The sequence below is a fragment of the Vigna umbellata genome, chromosome 3 (genome assembly GCF_029865625.1).
Source record: "Vigna umbellata cultivar VRB3 chromosome 3, Vumbellata_1.0, whole genome shotgun sequence".
Taxonomy (NCBI): Eukaryota; Viridiplantae; Streptophyta; class Magnoliopsida; order Fabales; family Fabaceae; genus Vigna; species Vigna umbellata.
Window position 1 is genome coordinate 28,185,100 of NC_142167.1, and position 12,255 is coordinate 28,197,354.

The window sequence follows — 12,255 nt, forward strand, 5'->3', positions numbered from 1 at the left end:
CAAGTTAACCTGGAATGTTTTATTCTTTGAAATCTTGCACCGCAAGATCAAGTTTTTGTTGTCATCATACAACTCCATCCTGTCACGGTTTCCCATCACAGCTGTGAATCCTTTCTCCACCAATTGTCCAACACTTAGCAAGTTACATTTCATTTCTGGAACAAGCAGCACGTTGGTGATTCTTGCTTGTGAACCATTTTCCCTCCTGATAATCACATCTCCAATTCCTTCTACTTTCAAGACACTGTCATCAACAACCTTCACCTTACTCTTCTTGGATTCATCAAGATTCACCAGCCATTCTTTGTGGTAGGTCATGTGATTCGAACATCCCGAATCTAAATACCACATCTTATCTTGAGACTCAGAATTAGTTGCAGTCATGGTTACCATTAAGGTGATAGGTTCTGAGTCCGAGTCCTCTTGAGCTCGATAAGCCTCCTTGCTCTGGTGCTTTTTATGATTCCAGTTTTGATTTCCTTTGTTGGCATAACACTCATATGCAAAATGCCCAAATTTGTGGCAATTGTAGCACTCTATACTCTTCTTGTCTTTCTTCTTTTGATACTTCTCCATACTGCCTTTATCTTCCACAGAATCTGATTCACCATTTTTATCATCATTTGATCTGTTGGACTTCCAATTCCCCTTCTTTCCTTTCCATGTCTTCTGTTTTTTCTTTGCATCATTCTTTCCATGATGAACCTTCAAGGCTTGTTCATCAATCTTGACTGGATTTCTGTCAAGCATCCTCATCTCATGTGCTTCCAGAGAGCTTTGCAATTCCTCTATTTTCATCTTTTCCAGCTCTCTTGATTCTTCTATGGCCACAACTATGTAGTCAAATTTCTGAGGTAAAGATCTCATGATCTTTTCAATCACCATTAGGTCCGTGATAGCCTCTCCACATCCCTTCATTTGATTGGTGATGGCAATCACTTTATCAAAATATTCTCTGATTTTGTCACCATCCAACATCTGCATCAATTCATACTGCCTTCTTAATGTCTGTAACTTGACCTTCTTTATTTTCTCTCCTCCAGTATGACATCTAACAAGAATGCTCCAAGCTTCTCTTGCCGTCTTTGCAAGTTGGATTTTTTCAAAATGCGCATCATCCACGCATTGGTGGATTAGAAACAATGCTTTATTATCCTTCTTTCTCTCCTCGGCTTTTCTCTCATCTGCCGCACCCGAAGGAATCTCTTGATAATCACCTTCGACAACCTCCTGCACATCTTGATATCGGAATAAGACCTGCATCTGTGTATTCCATCTACTCCAATTTTTCTCAGTAAGAATTGGTAGATTAGCAGATGAGATATCACTGCTGGCCATACTTCCCACTTCCAATCTTTTACCAAGAAACACGGTCTTGATCTTCTTTATGCTTCAACCACCTTTCCGCCAAGCCTCCGCCAAGCTTTGATGATTTCTGAAGCTCCCAAGTTTGCAACCTGAGCTCTGGATACCAGTTCTGTTGGACCAGCAAAGAAAGTATGCACCGAGTGGCAGAGAAAGAATAGAGAGAGAACAGAGAGAAAACAAGTACTGAATGATGATGTTGTATTATTGAAAAAATGTGATAACCTGCATGTCTGTTATATACAGATTACAATGACATCTGTTATGCTGTAGTAGTTACAGCTGTCTAACAGAATACACCTGACTTATACACCTAATAGCTTCAAGGTGCTCGTTCAGAGGCGTGAGAGGTTCAGAGGTGTGAAGGTGCGTAATAAAACCCTAAAATATAAACCGTATAATCTTTAAACGGATGTTGACATCCGTTGACGGATGCTCACATCCGTTGACGGATGCTCACATCCGTTGACGGATGCTCACATCCGTTTAAAGATTATACGGTTTATATTTTACAGTTTTTTTATATTAATTTTGAAGATATTTAAATAATATAATTTATATTTTTTTATATATTATTTTTGAATAATGGATATGGAGGAAAGATGGAAGATGAAAAACAGGTGTGATGGAGTTTGGGTGAGAATCTGAGAGGGTTGGGAGGTGGGTGAGAAGGGGTAGAAAGATAGATTTTAGGGTTAAAGTAAATAATTAGGATTAAAAAGTAAAAAGGTTATTTTTGTAATTATAAAAGGTTAGTTTTGTAATTCAAAAAATATATAATAAAATTGGGGAGGTAGAGGGAGAAAATGTGATGGTAAAGGGAGTAACACCCATTCATTTAACATCGTTAACAAATTTAAACTTGAAACTGATCCTAGTAGTTCTGAGATTCTCGATTCAAGGATTCTACTCATTTCAATAAGTTCAAAATAAACCATTACAACCATCTATTACAATATCTATACCTTCTAAATATTTTAACTCAAATTAACTATTCAAGAACTAGTATGATATGGAGTTAATATATATATATATATATATATATATATATATATATATATATATATATATATATATATATATATATATATATATTTTAAATTAAGGAACCTTTTAAAGTTTCAAACTGACAAATCAGAATAACGTAAACATTTAATTAATATATTTAGTTATGAACGTTATCAATTTAAGAATGCCATATGCTGATTTTATAAATGTTACGTGGTAATATACGAATATACCAATAAATATAAACTAGATCACTAAAAAATGTCAATTAAAAGATAATAAAATGTTGGAAAATAAATGACAGACATATTAATTAAACATTGAGTATAAAAATCATTATTGTTTTTAGAAGTAGGTTAATTTTATATTATTTAATTATTTTCGATTATAGGGTAAAGCAGCTTCTCAAATTGATTAATGTGATGTAATGTAATGTATATAAACATTATTTGTTGGAATATTTTAAATATTTGTTGGACTCTATTACTCTCTCTATATATATTATTTAATAATTTTACAATAAAGTTATCGTATTTTAAACTAAGAGAAATTGACATTTGAAAATGTAAACTGCAATTTGAAAATAAATTTAATTTAAATTATAATAAAATATCTGTAATAATAGTTATAAAATGTTTTAATTATATTAACTGCTATAATTATATCATGATTTTTTTTATTCTTACAGATGATTATTAATAATAAAAACTAAAACATTGGTTAACACACATAAAATCACTATAACATTATGTTAAATTGTTATAGATTATAATTCATATATATGACATCAGAAATAGAAATTCTGAACTCTCATTGGCCAACATGCGTGGTGACACATCACAATGACACGTGTTCTTAATTTCCTTCTAACCTCGAAGCATCTAGATTTTCTCTCCCGCGAACTCTGTTTATAAAGCAAAACGTCACTGTGATCTCAGGCTATTCATGAAGTTCCCGTTTTTTATTTCAAATTTCCTCTGCGAAGTATTTGGATTCGGATATGAGGACCCGTTTAGTCTCCACGCGGGTCATCATCGTGGCCTCTCTTTGTTTCCTAGCAAGCATGAAATTGGAAGCCAAAACCGTCGACCCCTACAAGGTTACAAAAAGTTATTTTGTTGTGGGATTTGTGAATTTGTGGTCGAAATGTGTTGAATTTGGGCAATTTCAAATGAATTATTGGTAGGCTAGTTGCATTTTCGTTACGGTCTGTGGAATTTGATGACCAGCTTAACTTTTTGTTGTTGCTTTGAATGCTCAATTTCGGTTCTTTCTAAAATTGAGAAATTTGGGTGTTTAGATTAGGGATTTGGGTAACCTTATTCTTTTTCTTGCTTGAATTACGTGGCCCGAGTTTGTTTTTTTTTCTTGGCTTCATCGTATCAAGCAAAGTGTTGTGTCCTTCAATTGAAGGATACTCATTTGCAATTATCTGTCTTTACTTGTTGCTAAAGCCTGAATGAGAAAAAGGTGTTTTGTTTATATGTTTAAAGTCGTCATTGTTCAAAAATCGAGACGGAGAAAGAAAAGAGGAATTTCTTTTATGTATTTATTTAATTTTGAGAGCATGACCTGATAATACCCGCTTCAATTGTTCAGGTTCTTGGGGTCGATAAGAATGCAAGTCAGCGGGAAATTCAGAAGGCTTTCCACAAGTATGTATACTTGGTGCTCTTGTTTTTTTACATTTTCTCAAATAGATTCAGTCTCTTGTAACTTATTTTACATATTGGCGTGACTCTTATTTTATTTTTTAGGTTGTCTCTCCAGTATCACCCTGACAAGAACAAAGCCAAGAGTGCGCAAGAGAAGTTTGCTCAGATCAATAATGGTATAGATTTTTTTTTTTCTCTTTTCACACATTTACTCGCCCGACATGCGCACACACACACACGAGCTCATGTTTACTGGAACAAAGAGTTGATACTGTAATAAATTATAAAAGTAATGACAGGCTGTTTTTGTGCTAGCTTTCTACATTTACCTTGTTTGAGGATTCTCATATGTTCCTTTCTTTCATTTAACAGCCTATGACATTTTATCTGATGAAGAGAAGAGAAAGAATTATGACATGTATGGAGATGTAAATGGTAATCCTGGATTTCCTGGTGGCCATCCTGGATTTCAAGGTGGCCATCCTGGATTTCAAGGTGGTCATCCCGGAGGTCGTGGTGGATATACTTACTTTACAGAGGGTGGTCCTGGACAAAGCCATTTTAACTTCAAATCAGGGGGAGATTGGCAAGGAGGATCTAAGTCATTCTCCTTTTCCTCTGGTGGCTCGGGTGGTTCCAATTCTTTTGGGTTTGGCTTGGATGATATTTTTGGCAGTATTTTTGGTGGTGGAGGTGCTGGGAGTCAGTTTGGTGGTTTTGGCAGTTCAGCTAATACTGAAGGGACGTCCACAGCTTCTCCCCAACGTCTCACATCTATAAATTCACGTATCTACAAGAAAGAGATAGAAAATGCAGGGATGACTTGGATTTTGTTGTCTTATAGACCTAAAAGTGCATCGAAGAATATCCAATACTTTGAGTCCACTGTAGAGGAGGTTGCCAGTACATTACAGGGAGCTGTGAAGGTTATTACTTAACTTTTAATTGGCCTGGATATATTTTTGGTACTTGCAGACCTGACTACGTTTGGTTGTAGTTTAAGAAATATTTTGTTAGTTTTGTTCCTCATTAATTTTTAAAACTTTTGAAAATGATTGGAATCACCTTACAGTGTTGGCTTGGCATGCCTATGTACACATGTTGAGTCAGCAATAATTTTCAGATAACTTATCTAGATATGACATCCAAGTGTGTGTCACGTAGTGATGATGATGATGATTCAAATTAACAGAAAAAACTTTTGGAGGTCTAAAGTCACGTTTAGCCATGATCCTATTTTATTGATTGTTTGAAGTTATCATGGCTTATATCTCTATTTTGTGTGACAGGTTGGAAGCATTAACTGTGATAAGGAAGTCTCGTTGTGTAAAGAGCTTGGCATGTATCCACAAAATGCTCCTAGAATTTTTGTTTTTTCTTACAAGGAGAATGAAATAGGTTCTTTCGTGGAGTACAGTGGACACTTGGCTGCTAAGAATTTGAAGGCTTTCGTTCAAGAACACTTGCCAAGGTTTTCCAAGCGAACCAACTTGAATAATCTGGACCAATTTAGCACTACGGCAAAGTTGCCTAGGGTGCTGCTTCTCTCCACCAAGAAGGACACTCCAGTAATTTGGCGTGTTCTTAGTGGCTTGTTTCACAAACGCATTATTTTCAGTGATGCACAGGTGTGTGAATGCTGGACGCCAAACACATTATTTTCCTCTGTTGATTTCCTTCTTTACGTATGGGGAAAGTCATATACTTTGAATGTTAAGATTTAATGTATATATTGAATGATTTGTAGGTGGACGATGTTTCTGATCTAAGAATAAAAAGTCTAGGAGTTGATGCACTTCCATCAATTGTTGGTTGGCTACCTAATGGAGAGAAACGTGTTCTGAAAACTGGGATTTCTGTAAAAGATTTAAAATCTGCAGTTCTCGATCTTAGTAAAATACTTGATAGTTTTGTAGAGGCAAGTAAAAAGGAAGCATCAGCTCAGGCCAAGAAGGCAAAAACTGATCCAGACGACGGACGCATACCATTGCTTTCTCAATCCAACTTTGAGGCTCTCTGTGGTGCTAAAGCTCCTGTCTGCATAATTGGCGCCTTCAGATCTTCTAAAGCCAGAGAAAAGCTAGAATCAATCCTCTCTTTGGTTAGAATGCATTTCATTCACTTACTAGTTTAATGGGGTTATGTAATGTTTTGTTTTTCTGAAAGGAAGCACTATGCAAATTTTCAGGTCTCTAAAAAATCTTTGTCAAGAAGACCAAATGGTGGGAGCAGCAGCTCTAGGGACTCCATTTCTTATGCTTTATTAGATGCTGCAAAGCATCAGTCATTTCTAAAGGCATTTGACAAAACAGGTTATAAATCATCAGATAAGTTGTTGATTGCTTACAAACCTCGTAGAGGAAAGTACAGTGTATTTAGGGATGAAATGACAATAGAGGAGGTAGAGAATTTCGTTGCCTCCGTTCTCAGTGGAGATATACCCTTCAGAGAAACGAGTGGGAAGGCTGTACTAGAGCATTAGGTCATGAAACTGGGTTTGCAATGTTTTGGCTGCATGCTCATGTACATAGTCAAAGAGTTAGTTATATAGAATCTTGTTTTTTTATACAAGCAAGAGTACAAATGAAGTAATATAACTAAATAGGATATTGTTCCATGTTTGTTTGTTCCTGTTATTAACCAGCTTTAAAACCGTGGATGATGTGGAGTTTTTCTATCCCCACAATCATTCTTTCTGACCAATTATTTCCTGGACCTAAGATTTCTCTCCTACCCTTTCTACACTCATTTTTTTTCTGATTGATTAATCAGAAAATAAAACAACATTTGATATAAGAGGGCCCCTATTTTTTTTAAATAATTCGATATTTTTATTTGATATCAATAAGAGTTTTAGGAATAATTAATAGTAATTGAATGATGTACTTTTAACACATTTTATTATTAGTTAAATTTTATTCAAACTTTAAATAAAAATGTACAATTATTTTAATTATTAAAAATAAAAAATATTTGAAAAGCGCATGTCAGCATTGCTAGCATTTTTATCAAATCCTAATTATTTGAAGCTATTTACTCCTCAATCATTTATAAAAATTTAATTTAATTTAATTATTACGAAAAGTATGAATTTTAATATGCAATAGCGAAAAGTATTATTCAATAATTTCAATTTGATAGTTTTTTTTTTTCTAAAATTTGATTATTTTTTAAATTTAAATAACTATTACAATAGAAACATTATCTAAAAAAAATTATCTACGATAAAATTATAAAAATTATTTAAATTTATTTTATTTGTATAAAGGATTTTTTATTTTATTTACACAATTTTTAATAAATAATAATAATAATAATTTTATTATTGTCTGTTAACATAGAAAAAGAGAAAAAAAAGAGTGCACATCAACGCTTTTTGGTAAGAAAACTTGCACAATGAAATATGGGTTTTTGCATGAAAGTAGGCAAATATGTCCTATTTATTACCAAAATGGGCAAATTTTAACCTAAAGTGAAGTCGTGGGGTCAAAACGACTTCAAATGAAGAAGTCGTGGCCCCCCTGCACGACTTCATATTGTTCATGTCTACAGTGGTGAAGTCGTGCACCCCAAAAACGACTTCTGGGTTCTGTAATCGATTACATTTAATTGGTAATCGATTACAGAGTGTTGAAATAGTGAGACTAAAGGACTTGAAATGAGTAAGCAGAAAATGAACTGGTAATCGATTACGACATATCGTTAATCGATTACCAGGGTTGTTGTGTGGCAAGAAGCACTCTGGTAATCGATTACAGGTTTTCCGTAATCGATTACCTGTGTGTTTTTATTGTTTATGAAATTGATTTTGCATTTTACATATGTTATGTATTGGTTGTGTTATAGGAAAAGAGAAAATAAATATTAATAAGAAATATTAATAGTAATATATCAGTCATGAATTTGATTACAATTGGGTAAAAAATAAGAAATAACTAATGACGAAAAGGACAATTTCCCCTATGATGACCTTCGTTGCGGCAGTAAGAGCATTTTTTTTTGGCTTATCTGGATTGGATTGATCCATTTCATTATGAAGCCTATTTGTAGATGGTCTTCCGGATGCCTTGCGTCGCATTTTAGGATCTGGTATGAAGTTTGGACCTGTATACACAGACCAATAATCTTGATTTTGGATTGGGTAAAATTGTACTTCGTATGCCTTGAAAATGTTGTTAACACTATACACTGGATCGATTACTTGGGATAGTGGGATATGCGAAAATGCACAAACAGCAATGACATGATGACATGGGAGACGAGTAGCCTGGAAGTGTCCACAATCACACCACCATTCATTTAGGCTGACCTTGTAGGAAAGTGGAACAGGGCGGTAGTGGTGAGGTGTTGAAATTTCCTGAACATCAAATTCAGAATTTTCACGGTTGTAGCGATGAATATGACAAAATGCGGATTGTTGTTGATTTTTCCTAATGATGTCGGTGATTTCTTCAGGATATTGGTGTCCTGCCTGTAGCATACAGTTCGCCTTTAATCCGCGTTCAACAAACCATGATTGTGTCCTCTCAAATGTTGTTCTGATGAGAGCACATATTGGTAATGAACGTGCTCCCTTTAAAATGGAGTTGGTGCACTCAGCAAGATTAGTCGTCATGTGTCCATATCTTCTCCCTCCATCAAAAGCCTGAGACCATTTTTGTAATGGGATTTTATCTATCCATTCAACTTGCTGTGGGTATTGGTTTCTCAATGCAGCAAGTTTTGCCGTCACAGTTGGTTGCTTGACCTCGTAAGCTGAAATGATGTAATAAATAAATAAATTAAAGGATAATGTTAACAAAATTATAAAAGTATAAGATTTTGAAGAATGTTTGTAGTAGTACCTAAATTGATGAATTGTTTTTTGAGGTCGTGATTTTTGAATTTGTTGTTGAAGTTGGATGCTAGATGACGTATGCAATACATAGAGTTCAAACCATCTTGTTCCCAACTAACCTCTTCTGATCTTAAGGCGGATAGTATACCCTTTCCTCTGTCAGTGATGATGCAAATATTTTGTTGATGGCAAACATGTTCTCGAAGTAGTTGAAAGAACCATATCAAGGCCTCCTTTGTCTCACCTTCTACAATGGCAAAGGCCAATGGGAAAAGATTTCTATTGCCATCTTGACCTATGACGGTGAGCAAAGTTCCATGATATTTACCAGTTAGAAATGTACCATCAACTTGGAGAATGAGTTTACAGTATTTGAATCCTTCTATTCAAGGACCGAAAGACCAGAAAACCCTTTCCATAATATAGCAATTATTGTCGGTTTGTCCGTCTATATGCACTGGAGAACCAGTGCATTGTAAAATTGTACCTGGGTTTGCTTCCTTGACGGCATGCAACCACCTCGACATGTGGTTATAAGAGTCCTCCCAGTCTCCAAACTCCATAGCAAGAGCTTTCTGTTTAGCGATCCAAGCTTTTCTGTATGACACAGAATATCCGAATCGACCCTTAATATCTGCAATCAAACTCTTGATTGGAATGGATGGGTTTGTCCGGATTGAATTTGATATGATCGTGGCAATGTGGCTACTATCAAGATTTGTATGATCTTGAGATAGTACTGTTGAGAAATACGAATGTTGTCCGTCTATACTTTTTATTTCCCAATATTTACGGACTTTGCTATAACCTGCCCTTAGACGCCATTGACAACCGTTGTGATATTCCAGACAACGAATAACATAAATGTTGGGTTTAGACTCAACGACTGTGTATTTGTAACCGTTGGTTATGTGATAATGTTTGATTGCAAGAATAGTTTCCTCCTTTGACTGGAACTGCATACCTTGATTCAACTCTACAACGACAAGTGCAGATGTTCGTGTGATGTGGTCGTCGTCGTTGTTGTCATCTTCGAGTATGTTGTCTAATTCATCATCGGTGCTGAAGTCATCAACGTTATCCAATATTAAAGGTTGTTCATCGATCAACTGCGATGATGAAGATGCTGGTAAGTTCCATGATGCCATATTTGAAGAGCTGTTGGGAAGAGTTTGTAAGATTGGAGGAGTAGGAATGCTGTTGGACGTGCAGTTTGGATGTCAAGATGGAGTTCTTATAGACCGTATAAACGTCCATGAATATGGTGGGTGAGTGGGTCTAAAATATGAAGTACTAAACAATAATTATATAGCACTATGAATATAGCACTGTCAATATAGCACTGTGACTATCAAGTCATTTGCAGTGTACTCTCTCACAACTGTTTTTCTCCACTGGTGTTTTTGAAGTAGTTATTGAGAAAATAATTTATTAAATTGTTGTTAACAAATAAATAACTCTCAAATTATATTAATAATAATTATATAGTTTATAAATAATTAAAATTTAAAAAACATAAAGAATACAAATAGAATTTAAAAAAAAAATAAAAAAGGGAAGTTGTGGGGAGGGGGCACGACTTCAATAGATGAAGTCGTGTACCCCCTACACGACTTCAATGGTGGAAGTCTTGTAGGGGGTTAACGACTTCACCTATTGAAGTCGTGCCCCCCCCCCCCTCCTCCCACAACTTCCCTTTTTTATTTTTTTTAAATTGATATTTATATTATTTTGTACTGAAAAATTTTGTTTGTGAACTCTAAAAAAATGCTAAAATAGTGGATTATATTTTTACAATTCATAAAAATTGATTACATACATTTAATTATACAGTGTACAAATTTTTAAATGGTATTTATGGATGCATGAATATTATGTGGGATGTGACAAGAGATTGTACACATGCATTGTCCACATTTGCCTCTTGCCTCTGACCACCAATAATGCTATTCAACTTTGGTGTTCAACTTTGTTATTAAACTTTCCTATTCATGTTCCTATTCATTTGCATGCCTACATTTAGTGCAGATTTTACCTTCAAAGTTACTACTATTGAATCACATGCCTCTCTTTTTTTTGCAGGTTTGAAGATTCTTTGAAGAGCACTCATTACAAGATTTATGAATTGTCATTTCCATGTCCTCATTCACGTGAGTGTGAAGATTCTAGGGTATCAATGCTTCAACTTAAATTGTTGGAGGGTTCATTTCATTTCTCCCACTGTGTTCTGACTTCCAATAGCCAAAGTCCTTAAGCATTGTCTTTGCTTTCATATCCTACTTCTGTATCCATTTCAATTGGGAGTTCCAATACCCAAAGTACTTCTCCTTTCTCATTGCTTTAATAACCCACTTTCACCAACAAAATTTAATATGGCTTATGCCCGTCAACTTCCCGTTGATATGTCCCTTCTACGTCTACAAGATAAACACATCGTGAATTCTATTTGGGAAGGCAATGAACGAGTCATTTGCCCTCGAAGACATGCAATTTGGATAGCAAAGCATGTCCACGAAATTGATGAAAGAATCAAGAATATTCTACATGCAGCAGGGTTTGTCCATATTTTGCAAGCATCAACTATGGAGATAAATCACCAGCTAGTCACTGCTTTAGTTGAGAGGTGGAGAGTCGAGACTCATACTTTTCACTTGCCTCTTGGTGAAAGTACGATTACATTGGAAGACGTTGCATTACAATTGGGGCTTCCTATTGAAGGACATGTGGTGACTGGCATCAGCAGTGGTCCACTAACAGTTTTTTGTCATCAACTACTAGGAGATGTTCCTCCTGAGAATTGTGTAAGGGGCAACATAATCAAGTTGTCATGGTTGAATAACACTTTTCGCCAATTGCCTCATGATGCAACCGAACAAGTTATTGAACAATACGCTAGAGCGTATATGTTGATCATAATTGGCAGTGTCATCATGCCAGATACATCTGCAAGCATGGTGCATTTGATGTATCTTCCCCTATTGGCGGACCTGCAGAACGTTTCACAGTATAGCTAGGGATCTGCCACGCTATCCTGCTTGTATCGTGCCCTTGATCATGGCACTAGGGCTGACCAAGAGAACATCGGAGGGTGCATGATCTTGTTACAATGTTGGGCATGGGAAAGAATAACATGTCTTTCACCAGAATTACTTGATGTCACAGAACACGACATATCTTCTGGTGCACTTTTTCCACTTGCCAAAAGATGGTGTCGCACAAAACAGTTAATATTCCAGGACACTACAACTGTCAAACAATTTCGTCAGAAAATAGACGACATATCACCTAGACAGGTATTTATCAACTGTGAACTTAATATTGTCTTATAAATTTTGTTAACATTTCATGGCTTAATTACTAATACTTAGACCAAAAACTTTAATACTGCAG

The 12,255-nt window shown here is 35.4% G+C and overlaps 1 protein-coding gene and 1 pseudogene across 1 annotated transcript; one reads left to right on the forward strand and one right to left on the reverse strand.

Moving 5' to 3' along the window:
* Positions 1–3,294: 3,294 nt before the first annotated feature.
* ATERDJ3A (DNAJ heat shock N-terminal domain-containing protein) lies at positions 3,295–6,645 on the forward strand. The gene is made up of 7 exons (XM_047298559.2): positions 3,295–3,472; positions 3,973–4,028; positions 4,131–4,204; positions 4,401–4,954; positions 5,318–5,656; positions 5,776–6,129; positions 6,217–6,645. The coding sequence occupies exons 1-7, from the start codon at positions 3,374–3,376 to the stop codon at positions 6,508–6,510; spliced, it is 1,770 nt and encodes a 589-aa protein (XP_047154515.2). The 5' UTR covers positions 3,295–3,373; the 3' UTR covers positions 6,511–6,645.
* A 19-nt stretch (positions 6,646–6,664) lies between these two features.
* Positions 6,665–10,013, reverse strand: LOC148202165 (uncharacterized; annotated as a pseudogene).
* Positions 10,014–12,255: the final 2,242 nt, after the last annotated feature.